This window comes from Suncus etruscus, chromosome 6, assembly GCF_024139225.1.
Source record: "Suncus etruscus isolate mSunEtr1 chromosome 6, mSunEtr1.pri.cur, whole genome shotgun sequence".
Taxonomy (NCBI): domain Eukaryota; kingdom Metazoa; phylum Chordata; class Mammalia; order Eulipotyphla; family Soricidae; genus Suncus; species Suncus etruscus.
Window position 1 is genome coordinate 103,726,570 of NC_064853.1, and position 21,276 is coordinate 103,747,845.

Genomic DNA, 21,276 nt, shown 5'->3' on the forward strand with positions numbered 1-21,276 from the left:
ACTGGCTTTGCACGTGTTTCACTTGAGATGTACCACTATCTTGGGTCTTAGCCCATTTAAACCCCTAAACTGGAGACTCTTCAACCTCATGATCTATTATACGACTTCCAACAGGTTTTATCAGGGTTTGGTCAGCAAGTACTCCCAGAACCATGAGTGTTACCTTGAGAAACTCTTTATTTTGTACATATGTGGGGGGGTGGGCACACCCAGCAATACTTAGGGGTTACTTCTGGTTCTGCATTAACAAGCTTATAAGCAAAATCAACCAGTTTCACAACAGATAAAACAGCAATTCCAGTGATTTATTCCTGCCTCTTTTCATCAAGCACAATTATATACTCAGCCCTGGTATTCATAGGCAGGGTCAGGAAATATACCAACTTTTATAGAGGCACATAAATACATCAAGAGCTGTGCAGCCCTTGAGGGCTCACCATCAACATGCATCTCACATCTCTGAAACTCATAGCCCTTCAGCACAAAGTCATTGTAAAAATCCTCCTGAGAGTTTTTACTCAACTCAAAGCTCTATTTTTCCTCAAACACTACACCTTTTGTCCTCCACCAGCCACAGCCCTCTTTTGCTCTCATTTTATTCATTAAGTGAATTCAACTTCTTCAGAAAGTGTTATAAACATGTTTCCACTTCCTCAGACCTTACTCACTCCTCTAACCATACCTAAACTTACTGGACATCTTTTCTGAATTAACTCTGTTAAGAGCTTGATACTATGTAAGTAAATATATAAATGATAGAATATATTGTTTTATAGTCAGTTGAAGAATGGTGACTTGCAGCAAAGCAGTCACAAACCATAACTTCTCTATCTGATAGCATTTAGTTTGATTACATATTAGATATTGCGAATAATGCTGTTATAGTAGAGGTACAAATATACACTTGATTAGTGTTTACATATCCTTCAGGTAAATGACTGAGAGTGGAACTGTTAAATCACATGGAATTTTCACTTTTAATTTTAAGGTCTTTCTATACTCTTCCTGTTAAGTCTGCTCTAATTTACATCCACTACAATAGTGTGTAAGGGTTTCTTTTTCTTCCTTTTTTTATTTAGACCCTCTTCACAGATATAAGATCATATTGTAGCCTTGAATAGTCTTTCATTTGTCTTAGTCATCTTTAGAGAAACATCTGTTCAGATATTCATTTTTTGATGGGTTTTCTACTTTTTCTGTTGCTGAATTATGTGATAAATTTATACATTTTTGATATTAGCCCTTTCTTTCATGTTTGATATTTTATTTCTGGTCTCCCAAATAATAGGTTTTCTTTTTAGTTTTGTGTCAGAACCATCTTTATATATGAAACATTTTAAATTTAATATACTTTTTTGGAGGGCACACCCAGCAAGTGGCACTCAGGGGTTAATCCTGGCTGGGGGCTCAGAAATCGTTCCTGGCTCAGGGGACCATATAGGATGCCAGGGATTGGACCCACATCCTTCCTGGGTGAGCCATGTGCTAGGCAAACACCCTACCACTGTTCTACCCTCTGGTCCCATAATATACTTTTTTTATGCTTGTTGTTTCCCTTGCCATTAGATTTGAATACCCAATATTCTTTGTATTTTATAATTTCAAGTCTAAGACCTAGTATTTTGAATTAGTGTCAGCCCAAACACTGATTTTTCTTTAGTTTCCAAAGGGAAGTTTTAGGCCTACCAGGGGTGAGAGAAGGGAATACAGATGGGTTTGTTGAGACTAATATCTTTTATTTTATTTTGGGGGTTTCTTTGGTAATACCTGGCAGCGCTCTGTGCTTAGAAGCTCAGAAATCACTCCTGGCAGGCATGTATCACCATATGAGATGCAGGAATCAAATCTGGGTCAGTCATATGCAAGGCAAATGCCCTAACTGTTGTGCTATTGCTCTAGCCCAAGACTAATTTTAATAGATAATTTAGTGATAGAAACGCAGACTGGGCACCTATTTAGTCATAATCATCCTAATAACTTTTATTATTTTCATATTGTGAGACATAATTGATGGTATGTTTTTTTAGTTTAAGCAGCATTTTATTCTTTTTGTGTTTCATTAAAAACAGTGTATGCTACAATTAATTACATCAGGTTTTTTTGGGTTGTTTTTTTGTTTTTGTTTTTTTTTGGGAGGGGGGTTTCAGGCCACACCCATTTGATGTTCAGGGATTTACTCCTGGCTAAGCGCTCAGAAATTGCCCCTGGCTTGGGGGGACTATATGAGATGCCAGGGGATAGAACCACGTTCCTCCCTTGGCTAGAGCTTGCAAGGCAGACACCTTACCTCCAGCACCACCTCGCTGGCCCCTACATCAGGTTTTGATGAAATGTGATTATTGCAGCTCTAGAAGCAAGTTTTTTTAATCCTCACTATGAGTCAAATGTAGATTCAAATTCTAGTTTAAACTAGAGAGAGGGGAATGAATGCAGTGGAGTGCCCGTATATATTATATATTATGCATTATATACATATTATTATATCTATCCACAACCATACCACACAAACAGAGCTAAGTATTTCATGGTGGGATGTTAGTTACAGTACTTGGAGAACACAGGGAGCATTTAATAGGCATGTGTGCCTACTTGATAGTGGTGTTTGGGTGGACCATGGAGGGGAGAAAATTAAGAGCTCAGAGGAACTAACTGCTGTAGCAACAGCAGTGTGAGGGAGCCTGGATGAGCCAAGAGTAGCAGATGCCCAGGCAGCCTCCAAACTTCCACAAAGCACTGGCTGGATATAAGATTGAAAATCAAGCTCCTTGAGAGATTGCCAGAGAAAAACATGGTGGTGGTGGTGGCTTGAGATGGCCATGACAGCACAGAAGAAGCTTCATGAAGGTGATGTTGGAGGCAGACACCTGGCATTGAGTGGCACCCTGACTTGGTCCCTCAGCAGGACTGGGAGCTGCAGAGCATAGTGCAGCTCATTGACATGACCAAGCTCATAGAACACGGATAATAAGCCTGAGGGAGTGCATCAGAGGCAAGAAGAAGTGAGGCAGGGGACCACGGAATGTGCCATGCAAGCAGGGCAGGGCACCTATAAGACACTCAGAGGCAACAATGAAGCCAGGCAGTTGCTGCACTTGCAGACATCCTCCTGACCAGACTCAGTTCCCCTTCTTGGGTGATTGACCAGGCTGGGCTTCAGTCTGGCCCGCATTTTTTTAAATTTGTGTTAAATATGTATCTTTTCTTTATTTTATGTTGATCTTTTTGTTATTCTTCAATATTCTTATTTATTTTTCAAGAAAACAGTCAGTACATAGGAATCTTCCTATAATCTAATAACACTATGTCTTAGAGTTGTATACAGTTCAGGCCATTTAATATTCTTGTTATTAAATTAATTAATTTATCCCAGAGAATGAGAATAAAACAACATAACCCCATATTTTACTGTATATTTTAAAAACATTTTATTTAATATCACTCAACAGCCCTAATTTTTGTTTTGTTTTGTTTTTTGGGTCACACCCGGCAGTGCTCAGGGGTTACTCCTGGTTCTATGTTCAGAAATTGCTCCTGGCAGGCTCGGGGGACCATATGAGATGCTGGATTCGAACCACCATCCTTCAGCGTCTAAGGCAAATGCCCTACCGCTGCGCTATCTCTCCGGCCCCTACAGCCCTAATTTTTAAGTATAAATTTACAGATACATACATATGCTTTTAGTTGGAGATATTCTTGTCAGTGTGTATCATTGAGTGACCTATTGTGAAGTGGGTAAGAAAGAGGCATTTTCTACCTACCTCTACCATCTTGGGAATGACAGAAAATCTAGGGCTGAAGAGTCTGCTGTGAGACTTGTTCCTTACAGGAAAGGAAAGTCAGTCCTATCTATACCTTACCCAGGCCTTTTTGGTCTGATGCCTTTCTTTTTCAGAAAAAAATTTTAGAAGATGAGCAGTGAAGGGAATTTTATTTGCAAGTTCTGAGGAAGAATAGAGAGGGAGAGAAAGAGAAAATAATGCACTCAAAAGGGAGTGTATGTTTTTCCAGCGTGGAGAGAGACCCCAGTACTATCCTAGCATGAAAGCGATACATGCTTGGGCAATACATGTACACACTTCCTTTGTTCCAAGTTGGCTTTTATAGGCTTTCTCCCAACCTGTTCCATGTGGGACATTCTACCTAGATAAGTGTCCACTGCTTAAGGAGTTGCCAGGGGGAGTAATTTATGGTCTTCTTTGATATTCCTTTTCTGGCCTTTGTTCCTGCTGCAGGTTCTCTCAGTGGGGGGCCAGTTATCTCTAGGGCCTGCAGTAGCAGCAAGTGAAGGTATTATTAGATCTTTATTCTTGAGTCCTCAAATTGGATCCTGGCAGCCTTAGGAGTAGTAACAAGGTAACTTCTTTAGATCCCATCTCTTGGTTTTAGTATATCCCAGGATTTGTTTTTAATCTGGAGGTGTTTGACGACATGTGATGCTAGGGACCAAGCCTGGAGTACTATATGTAAACCATATTCTCTTTATATAGGGCCTGCATTTTTAACTAAGGTTCCTGCACCCAGAGAAAAGTGTGGTTGTGAGACAGGCAAGAATAACCAGCAGTGACAGTGGATGGGAAAATTTTGGAATCAAAAGGGCCATTTTGAATTCAAAATACTTCACTCAGAGAAATGCAACCACTCTGCTTTGCTCTGCAGCCAGCAATTTCTTCTAGTCAAGAAGCCTCATCACACACATAAAAAACAGCACTACATTGCAAGTTCACAATGGAGAAAATATAAAGAACCCCACCACACTAAGTGAATAAAGATGTTAGTTCTGAAGACCCAACTATTATCAGCTACCTATACAGGCTCTTGGAACAGGGATTTAGAGAGGAAATGTTGAGCATGTTCACAGGACTCAAAGAAACCAGGGAACAGACAGCCACTCAAAAGAATATGAAAGTAGAAATGAGAAAATTTCAAACAGAAATATCAGGACAAAAAATTTAGTAGAAGAAATAAAGGCTTCACCATCAAAGTAACAGCTGCTGAGGACAGAATTAGTGAGCAAGAAGATGAGTTCTATAATACCTCTGTACAACATAAAGTGAAAAAAGAATCTCAAATAAGTGAACAGATGACAATAAAATTTTGGGGTTAATTCAACAGGACAATATAGGAATCACTGGAGTCACAGGAAGAAAACCCTTATGAAGGAGCAAAAATAAAAGACATCATTGCTGAGAAGTTCTCACAGCTGAGAAATGCTACATACACATCTGGATTCCTGAAGAGTACCAGCTAAAAGAAAAACAAATATAAGCACCACAAGGCACATCCTAGTCACAATGATGAAAACCATACATAGAGATAGAATATTGAAGACAACAAGATCAAAAAGGAAAATTACATACAAAGAATAAAACTTTATGGCAGATTTATCGCAAGCAACCCTACAGGCCACCACCTCTAGGTGGTGGAATCGAGTGAAAAAACTCAATGAAAAGAACACCTCACCATGAATACTTCACCCAGTCAGACTTTCATCAGGTTTGAAGGAAGGAAATACAGCTTCATGGGTTAACAACAGCTCAGGAACTTTACAGACACAAAAGCAAACTTAAAAGAACTGAAAGGTCTACTTTAAGGTAAGGCAGATCCTGCAAACACACCAAACTTATACAAAAAGACAGCACAGAGCCCCATGACAATATCTCACAGTCAATGAATTAAATGTACCAATTAAAACACACAGTGTGGCAAAATGAATTGAATCCTACATTCTGCTGCCTAAAAGAGACACATTTGAAGAATCAGAGCAAATACAGATTCAAAGTGAAAGTTTAGAAAACAATCCTTTAGGGCCCAGAGAGATAGCACAGCGGCATTTGCCTTGCAAGCAGCCTATCTAGGACCAAGGTGGTTGGTTCAAATCCCGGTGTCCCATATGGTCCCCTGTGCCTGCCAGGAGCTATTTCTGAGCAGACAGCCAGGAGTAACCCCTGAGCACCACCGGGTGTGGCCCAAAAACAAAAACAAAAACAAAAAGAAAGAAAACAATCCTTTAAGCAAACAACCTCCTTAAAAAGGCGGGGTAGCCATACTAATAACAGATCACATAGACTACAGGCTTAAAAAGAAACAAAGAGGGTCATTTCTTAATAATCAAGGGATATGTACATCAGGAATAAATAACACTCCTAAAAATCTGTGCACTGAATGAGGGACCAGCAAAATGCTTAAACAACTGCTAATAGACTGAAGAAGGACATCAATAGTGTACAAAAATGGACACTTCAACACCACTCTATCACCTCCTGATAGATCAACCAGGCTAAAACTCAACAAGGATATAATGGCTTTAAAAGAAGAAATATAAGAGAAGGCTTAGTAGATACATACACATAATATATATTATATATGGCTTTTGAACCCAAAACCTGAATACACATTCTTCGCCAGTGCTCATGGGATATTCTTCAAGATAAACCACATGCTGGGCCACAAAACGTACCTCCATAAAATCAAGAGAATAGAAATTGTATTAATGTTTATACCATGATTCACTGAAAAGTGAACTACAAACAGAAGTGGAGAAATAACTTTAATACCTGAAAATTAAATAGCTCACTATTAAACAACCAGTGAATCAGAGAAAAAATAAAAATATTATTGTAAAGAATTGAGAATGAAGACATGAACTATCTTAATTTGTGAGATACAGCCAACACAGCAGAAAAGAGGAAAATGTATACCTTTGCACACATTCATCAGGAAGGAAGAGTATACATAAATATCTTAATGGTATAGCTTAAGAAACTAGAAAGTGACCAATAAAATGAGTTGAAACCAGGCAGCAGAGATGAAATAATAAAACTTAGAGCAGAAATTAATGAACTAGACACCCAAAAACCAATTCAGAAGATCTATAAAAGCTAGAGTTGGTTCTCTGAAAAAATAAACAAGATCAATAAACCATTAACAAGATTCATGAAGAGAGAGTGAAACTTTATAAATCTAATAGAAATGAACGAGATGGGACCGGGAAGGTGGCGCTAGAGGTAAGGTGTCTACCTTGCAAGTGCTAGCATAGGACGGACCGTGGTTCGATCCCCTGGCATCCCATATGGTCCCCCAAAGCCAGGGGCAATTTCTGAGCGCATAGCCAGGAGTAACCCCTGAGCGTCAAACGGGTGTGGCCCAAAAACCAAAAAAAAAAAAAAAAAAAGAAATGAACAAGAGAATGTCACTACAGATACTACAGAAATTCAAAGGGTAATGAGAGATAACTTTGAGAATCTATACCACAAAACAAAAGAAATTGGAAGAAATGAATAAATTATTGGATTTCTCTAATCTCACAAAATTGAACCAATATTATCTGAAATATCTGAATAGACCTATCACTATTGAGAAAATTGAAATGGTAATCAAAAGTCTTCCGAAAAACAGAAGTTATGGGCAGATAGATTCACTACTGATTTCTTTCAAACTTTTTTTTTTTTTGGTTTTTGGGCCACACCCGGTAACGTTCCGGGGTCACTCCTGGCTGTGAGCTCAGAAATCACTCCTGGCTTGGGGCACCATGTGGGATGCCAGGGGATCAAACCGAAGTCGGTCCTAGGTCAGCGCGGGCAAGGCAGACACATTACTGCTAGTGCCATCACTCCAGTGCCTTCTTTCAAACTTTTAAGAGGGTCTACTGCCAATTCTTTCCTGGCTCTTCCAGGAAATTGAAGAAAGAATAATTCCCAAAAAGTTTCTATGAAGCTTACATCACCTGCATACTAAAGAAAGAGAAAACACGACAAAAAAAGAGAACTATAGGCAAATATTATTGATGAACACAGATGCAAAGATCCTCAACAAAATACTGGCAAATAGAATCCAAACACTGAATTAACAAGGTAATATACTATGAGCAAGTAGGATTCATTCCATGGATACAAGGAGTTTAACATACACAAGTCAATCAATATAATATATCATATCAATAACAAAAATATAAAATCATATAATAGCAATAGCTGCAGAGAAAGCATTTGACAAGGTCCATACCCATTAATGACAAAACAATCAACAAAATGGGAATTGAAGGGAATATAGCCCAAATCATTTACCACAGCCCATGATAAACATTATATTCAATAAAGAAATTTAAAAGCCTTTCTTTTAAGATCTGGCACAAGAGAGGTTTGCCCCTTCTTGCCACTTCTATTCAATATAGTACTAGAAGTACTTGCCATAGCAATCAGGCAAGGAAAAGATATTTCACTGTTTTCAAATGACATAATAATATATTTAGAAAATCCTCAATACTATATTTAAAAAAAAAGCTAAAAGAAACAATAGATTTGTACAGCAAAGTAGCAGGCTACAAAGTCAATATACAATTATCATGTCTTTTCTATATACAAATAATTAATGAGAAAAAAGACTGATTCACAACTGTTCCTTAGAAAAATCAAGTACCTTGCAGTCAACTTAACTAATGAGATGACTCCCATAGAAAGAAAACTATAAAACACTGCTTCAAGAAATAAAAGATGGGTCCGAAGCAGTGGTGCAGTGGTAGGGCGTTTGCCTTGTATGTGGCTGACCTAGGATAGACTGTGGTTCGATTACCCATTATCCCTTATGATCCCCAAGCCAGGAGCAATTTTTGAGTACATAGCCAGGAGTGACCCCTGAGTGTCATCACTGGGTGTGGCCCAAAAAAGAAAAAGAAAGAAAGAAAGAAAGAAAAGAAAGAAAGAAAAGAAAGAAGAAAAGAAAGAAAGAAAGAAAGAAAGAAAAAGAAAGAAAGAAAGAAAGAAAGAAAGAAAAGAAAGAAAGAAAGAAAGAAAGAAAAAAAAAGAAAGAAAGAAAGAAAGAAAGAAAGAAAAGAAAGAAAGAGGGAGGGAGGGAGGGAGGGAGGGAGGGAGGGAGGGAGGAAGGAAGGAAGGAAGGAAGGAAGGAAGGAAGGAAGGAAGGAAGAGGAAGGAAGGAAGGAAGGAAGGAAGGAAGGAAGGAAGAGGAAGGAAGGAAGGAAGGAAGGAAGGAAGGAAGGAAGGAAGGAAGGAGAGAGAGAGAGAGAGAGAGAGAGAGAAAGAAGAAGAAGAAGAAGAAGAAGAAAAGAAAGAAAGAAAGAGAAGAAGAAAGAAAGAAAGAAGAAAGAAAGAAGAAAGAAAGAAAGAAGAAAGAAGAAAGAAAGAAAGAAAGAAAGAAAGAAAGAAAGAAAGAAAGAAAGAAAGAAAGAAAGAAAGAAAGAAAGAAAGAAAGAAAGAAAGAAAGAAAAGAGGACACATGGGAATGGAAGCAAATACCCTGCTCATAAATTGGGAGAATTAACATTATTAAAATGGCAGGTGAATGGCAAAAAAACTGTGGTACATAATGGAATATTATGCAGCCATTAGGAGAGATGAAGTATGAAATTTTCCTATACGTGGATGGACATGGAAACTATTATGCTGAGTGTAATTAGTCAGAGGGGGAGAGAGACACACAGAATAGTCTCACTCATCTGTGGGTTTTTTGTTTTTTGTTTTTTTGGTTTTTGGGCCACACCCTGTGACGCTCAGGGGTTACTCCTGGCTATGCGCTCAGAAGTTGCTCCTGGCTTCTTGGGGGACCATATGGGATGCCGGGGGATCGAACCGCGGTCCGTCCTAGGCTAGCGCAGGCAAGGCAGGCACCTTACCTCCAGCGCCACCGCCCGGCCCCCATCTATGGGTTTTAAGAAAAATAAAAGATATTATTGTAATAATGCCCAGAGATGAGGGCTGGAAGGACTGCTCACAATGTGAAGCTCACCTCAGGGAGGGGTGAGTGCAGTTAGAACACAAACAACTACCATGACATTAATGAGTGAGAGAGGTAGAATGCCTGTCTCGAATACAGGTAGAGGGTGTGGGTGGAGGAAGATGGGGTGCATTGGTGGTGGGAATGTTGCACTGCTGAAGGGGGTGGGTATTCTTTTTGTGACTGAAACCCAACTACAGTCATATTTATAATCACGGTGTTTAAATAAAGATATTTAAAATGGTGATACTTTCCATAATATTGTACAGATTTAATGCAATCCCTATAAGAATACCCTTGATATTTTTCAAAAAAATAATCAAACACCTAAAATTCATATGGAATAAACCTCCACAAGTAGCTAAAGCAATTCTTGGGGAAAAAATAGATGGAAGGTTATACAAACTCCTATGGCCCCTAAAGAGCCATAAAAGAAGTCTGTCTCTTTAAGGGCTGAAATATCAGTTAGTGTAATTGTCCTTTAGGGGCAGTTGCCCATGGGATATATAACCTCTCAGGTCAAGTGGGGATGGATGCTTCTCCTGGGCGCTGGCTGCTTTTCCCAGATGACTGTGCTGGAAGGTTGCTGTCAGACTACTGAAGAAATGGTTGGCTGACCTCGCTATTCCTGTTGCCCTGTTGTTCCTCCTGCCTTCCTCTCTCTTCTGGTTCTCTGTTGAACTGACCCCTCACCTTGGTCCCAACCTCAGCGCTCTCTCTCCCTTTCCCTACCTCTTGTTTTGCTGTAAGTCCCCTGGCTTCTCTACCTTGCCTTTCTCTATTAAACCCAGTCTCCAGAAAAATCTTTTCTTGTTAAGTTCATGCCTACTGGGCTTCAGGCAGTGGGCTCTGGCAGAAGGGATCACTTTCCCCAACTTTAAAATTTACTATAAAACAGTAACAATTAGGGGCCGGAGAGATAGCAAGGAGGTAAGGCGTTTGCCTTTCATGCAGAAGGTCATCGGTTCAAATCTCGGTGTCCCATATGGTTCCCCATGCCTGCCAGGAGCAATTTCTGAGCATGAAGCCAGGAGTAATCCCTGAGCACTGCTGGGTGTGACCCAAAAACCATATACAAACAAACAAACAAAAAAAAACAGTAGCAATTAAAACAGGATATAGAAATAAAGACAACCCCCCAGATAATAGAATATATTTGAATATTCTGAGACTGACCCTCAAGTATATGATCAATTAATCTTTGATAAGGGGCAAGAAATATGAACTGAAGTAAGGAAAGCTCTACAGCAAGTGGAGCTGAGAAAAATGATCAATTGCATGAAGGAAAAAAACCCTCAGACCTCTCGTTAACTCTGCACAAAAGTCAAAGCAAAATGGATTAAAGATCTTGATATCAGATCTGAAACCATTAGGTACATAAGGGAAAATGTAGGAAGAACACCACATGACATTGAAAATAATTCATATTCAAGGATAAGACAGCATTTTCCAAACAAGTAAAAGCAAATATAAACAACTGGACTATACTAAACTAAGACGTTTCTGCACCTCAAAGGAAATGTTGACTAGGATAAAAAGACTACCCATGGAATGGGAGGCATATTCACCCAGTAACCATCTGATAGGAGGTAGTATCTAAAATATACAAGGCATTAGTAGAGGTTAGCAAGAAGATAACATCTAGCCCCATTCAAAAATGGGAAGAAAAAATAAACAGACATTTTCTCAAAGAATAAATATGATAGACAAAAGGCACATGAAAAAATTGCTCCAAGTCATTAATCATCAGGGAGTTGCAAATCAAAATAATGAGATACCTCTCACACCACAAACATTGGCATATATCATAAAGAACAAGAACATTCAGTGATGGCATGGATGACAAATGAAAAGGACTCTTTCACTGCTGGTGGGAATGCTGACTGGTCTAGCATTTTTGGAAAAAATATGGATATTCCTCAAAAAAATGAAATTGAGGTTCCATATGATCCAGCAATACTACTCGTAGGAATATGCCCTAGAAGCCCAAAAACATGTTAAAAAAAAAAAAGGTCCCCTGCATTATATGTTTATCACAGCTCTATTCACAATAGCCAGAATATGGAAATAACCCAAAAACCTGAGAAAAGATGAGTAGCTAAAGAAACTATGGTATATCTGTTAGGAAAAGTGAAGTCATGAAATTTTCTTATACACTGATGCTGACCAATATGAGACAGGATAAGTATAGAATGATCACACTCATTTGTGTGATATGAGATAATATGGCAATAATATCCAGAGACAATAGAGATGAGGACCAGCTGGACCAGTCCATGGTAGGAAGCTTGCCACAAATAGTGTGTGAGTGCAGTTAGGGCACAGAAGGGACCATTTATGACAATGATAGTTAAAAATGGTCACTCTGGACAAGAACTGGGTACTAAAGGAGGTAAAGTGATATGCATGATAACCTCAGTAACAATATTGCACACTATAGTGTCTAAAATTGGGGATATATATCCCCACTTATATATATATATATATATATATATATATATATATAGAGAGAGAGAGAGAGAGAGAGAGAGAGAGAGAGAAAGAGAAAGAGAAAAGAAAAACATCTGCCCTAGATGAAGAGGGGGGAGAGCAGGAGGGAAACTGGGGAAATTGGGAATTATGTACTAGTAAAGAGTGTTGTACATTGTATACCTGAAACTCAAACATGAACATTTTATCTGTGGGGAAAAAAACTATTTTAACAACATTGCAACCATAGCATTTAAAGAAAAAAAAAAGAGTTTATGTTATAAATGATTTTAAGATAGTAGAATAAGTCAATGTTTTATACTTCGAAGACCTAAATTAAGTAGATGGAAAATTTGCTGTTCTTCCTCCATGACTAAGCCTTGGTCTTTCTCCCCAAATGGGTAAATTTTTGGCATTGACAAACAAAAATCGCTATATTCTAGAAAGAATAAATGAAATATTAACTTACTTATCAGTTGGCAATAGAGGACCTGTAAGCTTCTCTTCATGGTATCATCTGGTCCTGCTTGTCCTCCAGTTTATTCATGATTCTGTCTAGAAAATTGTGATAAGTAAATTATTTCACAAGTCGGAAGAGAATTAAAAGAAATTATCATAAGGCATTCTAGTCAACATGCTACTGGTTGTAAAACCAAAAATATATTATTTTCAAGAGGAATCTTCTTGGAATGGATATACAATTTAATTTACAACAGTTTAAGTTCTACAATTAACAATTAATAATTTGATCAACCCACCAAAGAAAACTCATAAGAACAACTAGCTAGCAAGAATCTGGTGTCAAAACTTTTGAGAATTTCTAAATAATCTCCCCTGAATCTCTAATTTTAAATGAGAAATAAGAAAAGTATAATCTCATTTCTGCTGTGGTACTAATACATTAGTTGTTTATATTCTTTTCTGACTTCCAGTAGAAAATATTTAGGAATATAAGAAAATATGAGGGGAAAGAGAAAAAAAAGAAAATACTCATTACTTATCTCTCTATCCTTCTAGTGTACATTTCTATTTGATTTCATTTTATATATAATGCATTCTAATTTTTCCTCTTAGCTGCAGAAATATCTTTTTATATTATTACTATTCCAATAGTAATACAGACTATTACTTTAATACAGAATATTTAAACCACATAGACTATTTTTAAGTGGTAGGTAGGGGATCTGGGTCACACCCCAGTGCTCTGTGACTATTCCTTGTGCTGTGTTCAGGAGTGTTCCTTAGTGGTAGTTTGGGCATCATATTTTTCTCTTTGTCTGTCTTTGGTTCTTTTGATTTTGATTATAAAATGTCTTGTTTTGTTTGGGTTTCCTTTGGTTGGAAATCTTTGAGCCTTTCGGATCAGCTTTCTCTTCAAATTCAAAAAATCTTGCTCTTCAAATTAAGAAAGTATCACCAATTATCAAATAAGCCTTTTTTCCTTTATCTTTCTTCTCCTTCTAGAAATCCTGATTCTGAATTTGTCCTTTGGCTTTGTCAATAATATTTCTTATATTCTCTTCATTTATCTCACTCTCTTCTATATTTCCTTTTCTTTCTTTTTGAAGTTGTTGGCTTTATCTATTGAGTGTTCTAATCTGATTTTCATTTTCATCCATACTATTTCTGAGTCTAATACCTGCATTCTTAATTTCCTTTTCTGTTTTTAACATTAGTCTATTCTCAAAGTTATTGAATCTCTCCTTGGATGCCATTTTCAAAACATTGAGCACTGATATGATAGTTGTCCTACGCAGGGGTCTCAAACTCGAGGCCCTCCATACAACATTTTGTGGCCCTGCCCTAGAGAAATCTTTTTTTTGTTTTGTTTTGTTTTGTTTTAGTTGTTTGGGTCACACCCCCCCAATGTTCAAGGCTTACTACTGACTTTGTAGTAAGGATCACTCCCACTTTGCCTCCTGCGGCACCCAGGTAAATTGAGTTTGAGCCCCCTGAAGTGTTCTTCAGGCAGAGTACAAAGGTCTGATGTCACTAGAGACCCCCTACCCCAAGCCTTTGTTTTTCTCTTTGGGGTCCTGCTCATTCCCAGCATAAGCCCTGTAAACACAAAGATGAAAGAATACAGAGATGCCAACAGAGGTGTGGCATGGTGATGTGTTTGTGTGCTGCTAGGCTGCAACAAGGCTTTGGATGTAACTGAGGTAACAAGTCTGTGTTCAAAGGCTGGAGTCTGCATAGATGGACAGGTCCAAAATTCCCCAGGCACGCACCTATAGATGTAGAAGTCCAGTGCCACTCTTCTAAGAAATCCAGCAGTCACAAAAGCTGAGAGATTGGATGGAAGGTAGGAGTAAAAGCCTAAAAACCAGTTTTAGGGTTTTTAAAAAACACAACTACAATCATGTTTGTAATCATGGTGTTTAAATAAAGATATTATTTATTTAAAAATAAATATTTCCAATGTTTTTTAAAAGTGAGCTATTTGATTTTTTCATAGTTTGTTACATATATATAATTTCAAAATTTATATTTTTAATTTTTTATTTTTTAGCCTTGCCAAAGCAAGGCCTCAAAAAATTGCTCACAACTCAGAACTGTTCCTCTCCATAGAAATCTTTAGTAAAAAAAGAAAGATTTATGTGATCTGGAGAAACCAGAGTATATGTTATTTAATTTTTTATTGTATGCACTCACAGTACAAAGAACTTACAGTTCTTTGGCTTTTTGTTCCAATAATGTTTTTCTAACTGGATGTTCAAAATTTGAGTAAAAGGTTTGTTTAAAAAAACAGCCCAACAGGTTGGGCAGTTGTCTTGCACACAGCCAACCCAGGTTCCACCCTAGCATTTCATATGGTCCTCAGAGCCTGCCAGGAGAAACCTTTGAGTGCAGTCAGGTGTGGCCCAAAAACCAAAAGAAAAATTTTATAAAAATATATGCTCGAGAGCACACATGCCAGGAAAGCCATCCCTCTTTTATCTGGTATGTCAGGGTCTCTGGGCAGACAGCGGGTCACAGACCTCCTGGACTGAAAACTTGGTCCAGGAGACTGAGACCCCCCACACCAGGAGGGTCTTTATGGTCGGCCCTGGCAACTCGGGCCCTGGGGGGCGGGCGGAGGAGGGAAACCCCTCCCCTATACATACTGGACCCCAGTATTTTTGGCTACTGATAGTATTTTTCAAAACCATTTGCGCCCGTGTGACAAATATACTTTTTAAGCAGTATCGAAAAACGTTCCTTATCCTAGACTGTTCCTAGGAATGGAATCAGGATGCCCAAGATTTGGATAAAACACTCAAATAGACCTTTATTCTCTAGTCTTTGTGTGGACGTGACTTTTCATATTGAGTCCAAGACTAAACCATAAACAGTCTATCTATAATATTGTATATAGTCTCTATCATGTATTGCCTCTGCCCTCACCCCTGTGTCTCTCCTACCCCCTCACCCCCAACCCTGAATCATTATCTTCCCCTTATTTAACCCTCTTTATCCTCAGTTCCTAACTGGGTAGACACCAAGACTGACCTTCTGCCCCAACAGACCACCATCCAGCTCCTCACTGAAAAACACCCTCTCAGTCCCCATCTCATGCCTCAACAAAGACCTACAACCAACACGCCTGCTGACCCATGCTTGATGGCCCCTCTCGCCCCCATCAAACTATGGACTGTTACATGATACTGGAATCAGCTTCAGCAAAACCCCTAGTTCAAGGACAATATGGGGTTCCATAATGCCGCAAAACATGTCTCAAACTCAACTATCACCTGTTGTCTTCAAATACCTTTGTTTTCTTTCTTTCTTTTTTCTTTTTAAACACAGGTTTATTTATCTGTTCTATTTTAATGTATTCATATTTTTGCTATCATTATCATTTTTAGTGCTGCTTGGTACTAAATCCTTGCCTGGGATAAAATGACAGATCAAAAACGGACCACAGAAAGTGTGAGTATAACCAGTCATCCTTACCCAGAATAGCACCAGCAATCTAACATGAAACCATACCTTTTTGTATGGGCACAGTAAACAAGGGGAAACCATAGACACAGAAATAAGATCTTATCTTCTAGGAATAAGACCTTACACTTTTTATAACACTAGGGTGCCTCCCATCCTGGACATGTGTCATGTGGATACAACCCAGTCTCCAGGAGATTGGACAGTGGCAATTCAACTCCAAAACCCAGATCTCAGATGTAGAACTGATACAGCTCTGGACAACAACTCCAGGAACCAACTCCATTAGGAGAATTATAGCACAGCTCTGGCACTAACTTGTACCACTTATGATATGACAATGAGGAAATGACAACTTGACCCAAGACCAAGTCGTCTTATCACCTCACCTGACACTGGATGAAAACCAGAAGATGTACTGTCTTTTGAACAGTGAAAAATAAGAGCACCATGTATAGGAAACTGCCTTTGACAGCTGCGACTGGGTAGAACTATCATGGGGACCGATAAGGAAAAACCTGCCCTAGACTGTGGACCAGAACTCTTATTTAAAAAAAAAAAAAAAAAGGATTTCCTATTGCAGAGGCCCAACTTGGACAACAGAGACTGAGCAGAACCCTTAGATCCATAATATCCCATACTTCGGCTTGGGGACTGAATGAAAATAGGGAGCATCTGATACAGAAGACTGTACACAACAATGGTGGAACAGAACCTTTAGAACCGTAAAGACTCTAACCTAGACCCTGTCGTAGGACCTGTACAAATGCCAAGAACGCTGGATATAGTGGCCTCATTGTCTTACCCACAACTGAAAGTTTCCTGGAACCACATACAAAGCCCTTGGGATGAGGTAATGAACACCTATGGAGCCAGGGGTTGATCCCATGATGGTATGTTTCAAGGATGGAGAAGCCCTGAATCTCCTAGGCCACAAGAATTCCCATTCTCCCCCAATGCTTACTGGGCCTATACAAAAAAAAAAAAAAAAAAAGTGGAGGGAACGCCAAACCCTACCACTGCAGCACCCCTTCTTTTTCTTGTTTTGTTTTAATTTGTTGGTTTTTTACTTTATTTTCCTTATTTTCTCCACTTTTCTCTTCCCTTTTCACTCCTATGATTATTATTTGGTGATTTTTTTTTCTTTTCTCATTAGCTGGGTGCATTTTTTCCCTTCTTTTTCTCTTTCTTTTTTTGATAGTTGTGGTCAATTTTTTTCCCTCTTCCTTTTTTTTCTTTCTTCTTTTTTCTTCTTATCCTTTTTATCGCAAACGACAACAGAAAAGACAATCTACAACAAGCTATATAGTGGAGACCAGTTGTACTAGTATTCTGGGGGAAAGGGAGGGAGATATGAGATGCATGCTGGAAACAGGGGTGGAGGGAGGACAGCACTGGGGTGGGAGTGCCCCTCATTCGTTGTCACTATGTACCATAAATAATGCTGTGAAAAATAAAAAAAAATAAATAATGCATCAATGAAAAAATATATGCTCATATTAGTGATTTTGAGTAATAAAAGAGAAGAAACTATACATGGGTTCTGTTTTATCACTCTTTGATTGTAAGTTTAAAATTGGGGTGTAAAAATCTTTTATTTATTGAAGTGGATCTGTATTATGAAGAATTTGCCTACTAATAACACTTTAACCGTATTTCATAAGATCTGATATATTTTTGTTGTTGTTATTGTTATCCATTAATTTTAATGTCTTCTTCAATAAAAAAAAGAAAGAATAAAAAGAGAAGAAACTATATCCTAATAAATTGATGACCAGGAAAATCTGGAGCCCCAGGAACAATAAGCAATCATTAATGAACATCTGAGGATTTCTTGGAAAATGGTGAGCTCTCAATAAATATGTGCTGTATAAACAAATAAATAAGTAGGAGAACAATAAATACTTACAGTTTATACTGCTCAATATAAGCCCCTCTTGGCTAGTGAGATAGTAAACTGGGTTTGATCCCTGGCACAGCCTATGGTCCCCAGAGTCATGCCAGGAATGATCCCTGAACACAGAACCATGAGTAAGCCCTAAGCAGACCCACAAACAAAATTTCTAAATAAACTCAATCATTTCTGAACATGCTTAGATATTTCTGAGAAGCTCTTAGATTATAAACTGGTCAGGACCAGAGAGATAGTTCAAGTTAAAACCTTTTATCCTGGACTCTGGCCAGACTCCCAGCATTGCATATGGTCCTCCAAGCACTGCCAAGAGTTTCTACTAGCACAGAATCAAGATGTGCTCAGTGAGGCATCACGGGTATACCTCACCACATCCCCTCCATAAAAACTGAACTATTTAAAATACATGATGTAGAGCCATTTTATCATCTTGTCAAAGAAACAACTGAAGTCATGATCTGGGATATTTGGGATCATCTAAGTAACAGGACTATCAAAGCAATAAGCATTATAGGGTCAAGCAACTATTAAAAATAAACTTGTTTAGGAATTTCTAGAAATTGTGGGCATTTTTCTCAATTAAGCTGTACAATTTTGTTGAGTCATTTCCTAGGAACTCTCATGGAATTTGTTTCTATTATATTCTTCAATTAAAGCTAACTGTATATAAATGCTTTTCATACTGTTTTATGACCACTCACTGTTCTAATGATGGTTTCTCAGTTGAATTCTTGGGTTAAATTTGCTGTTGTGGACATATGAAGAACTGCAATGATATTTCATTAAAATCTTGGAGACAGTCTTTATGAGTCTAAACCAACCAGGCCAATGGTTCAATGCAAGGAGTCAATATTGCAGTGTACTACTTGGGCCTTGCAGTGCTATGGATTATTCCAATAATCTACTTCTAACACAAACATTAAATATATCTGATGCCTAAGGAAATAACTTAGGAGCTGCAATGATGACAACTAACTTCCAGGATAAAATCCTAAAGAGCACAGTCAAAAGACTGAATAAAAGAAAAATAAGAAAGGAAGAGGTGAAAACATTTGTCCAAAGATGCAGAGACAAAACACTGATTATAGTAGAGGGAAAACAAGTGAGAGTAGTAACTTGGATCACTTGTCACAGCACTATATTTTCTATTAACCAAAAGAAAAAAAAGGACTATGTGATTTCTCATTTCTAAAGCCCTTCTTTATGCATAATCACTGTTCTACAAACTGAGGAGTGAAGAAACATTCTTTTCACAGTGAACCATACAGATGGAGGAAACAGAACAGATATATCCTCATAGAGCTTAATTCAGCTGGTGCTCCACAAGTCCTGGAGTCCAGGAACTATCCAGAAAACTTTAAAGGATAAATATCATTTACAAGATCTTTTAATAAAATTCTCCTTATACTTCCCTTTGAAAAATATTGTGTCAGTTTCACAATAATTCAAGCAAAATAAAAAACATTGTTTATCTCCTGCTAAGGATAAACATACACATGAGAATCAATTAATGTGAATTATGCTTGGAAGAAGACCTAAGAAATAGTTTTGCTGGAGTATCCCTCAAGACCAATTGGAGTTTATATGCATATTTTGAAGTAGGTTACTCAGCTGTCCATAGCTACCCAATTCAGCACTGGGATAAAATCAGAATCAGGAGTTTTAATGTTTTTCAGAATGACACAGTTCTCTCCTGCTTTTGGCAGTAAGGTGTATTAAAACCATTTGGCTAATTTAAGAAGATAAAAAATTCTTATGAAAGGTAAAGAATACATATTGCCTTTTTTATTATTTCGTGTTAAAGTTGAACATTAAAATCAGGAAATTAAATAGTACTGTCAAATATTATCATTTTCTTCTCTTTTAAACAAACTCAATTTTCCCCCTCCCTTCTCTTTATTCCCTTCTTATGGTACCAGAAATCAAACTCATGGTTTCATACATGCAAGCTATGTGCTCTATTGCTGAATGACAACCAGGATCCACTAATTCATTTTTCTCTTTTACAGTATCAGGCAAACATATTCATAATTTGAATTTGAAGATCTAAGATATGTATATTTACTTCAGGTATCATATGTTCTAAAATATTTCTCAAGATTTTACAATAGAAATGAAGATAATGCTATATATAAAACAAAACACATGAGGATGTGTAGAAATAACTTTTAAACACATGGTAAATTCTTTGAACAGCTATAGTTTTTAATAGTTTTAGGATGTAAAATTATTCACAATTCATGATCTTTTCCAAATTTTAATTTTGACTACAAACATGATTTTTTCAATCATCCTTTCTTAACTCCAACTATCATCTTCAATTTTATATAAAGGCTTCTGTAATTTTAGAGCTAGTATAAAAGTTTTAATCTATGGTTTTAATTTAATATTTTCAAATACAATTTAGGTCAAGTGATTCCACAGGTAGCACAAATAGTTTGCTGAATGTTCAGCTTACATATATATATATAGTTGAATATACAAATTATAATGAAATATAAAATGAGGGCAAGTGTAGGTGGTTTGATATAAAAGAAATGCCACTACACCTGAAGAATACAGATTAAGATCACAGGAAATACCAGTGCAGAAAGCCCAGGGCCACAGTGAAATGAGAGCATTCCAGGCATTTCTGATGATTCTCAATTTATGCCATGGTCCAAGAAGGACCATAAAGGGACACATTTGATCTTTCAGGGTCTTCTATAGTTCATTTAACTGTGTTGATAACTAACCTTTATTCTTTTTTTAAAAAAAATTTTTAAGTAACATGATCATAGTTGGGTTACAGTCACAAACAGAACACCCCCCCTTCACCAGTGTAACATTACCCCATACCCCCTTTCCATCCCTGGCCTGTATTCAAGATAGGCATTCTACTACAGTTATTTGTTTTTAAGTTCAGTAAATTGTATTTTTTTTTCCTTAAAGGATAAGAGTAAAAAAATATAGTAAAGGTGTGATAATGGCAATTGCCGTTGTTTGCATAGGTCCAGAAAAATATGGGGAAACGGAAAAAAATCTTTGGCCTGATTACAAAAAGGCCTCACTCCAGAAGTTTATTGGCATAAGACTGACTCTGGGTTCCAGGTATACCAGTCTGTCCAACCCGAGTCATTCTCTGTGGTCTCAGTGAAACTTTTTCACACTTTAGCTATTTTTGGTATCAGGTTCTTATATTTAAAGATTCTGGATTCTGTGCATTTCTTTCATCGATGTCATGCTGATGTAGAGCATCCTCTAGT

The 21,276-nt window shown here is 37.7% G+C and overlaps 1 protein-coding gene and 1 non-coding gene across 2 annotated transcripts in view; both read right to left on the reverse strand.

The window, feature by feature from the left end:
• Positions 1-21,276, reverse strand: part of TMEM108 (transmembrane protein 108) — a 262,120-nt gene that overhangs the window by 117,575 nt on the left and 123,269 nt on the right. The window contains exon 3 of the mRNA XM_049775972.1: positions 12,665-12,750. Coding sequence (XP_049631929.1) covers positions 12,665-12,704 — 40 coding nt within the window. The 5' untranslated portion in view covers positions 12,705-12,750. The remainder of the gene's footprint in view (positions 1-12,664; positions 12,751-21,276) is intronic.
• On the reverse strand, positions 14,706-14,818 carry LOC126012830 (U5 spliceosomal RNA). Its single transcript, XR_007497186.1, has one exon. It is a non-coding gene; the product is annotated as a U5 spliceosomal RNA (small nuclear RNA).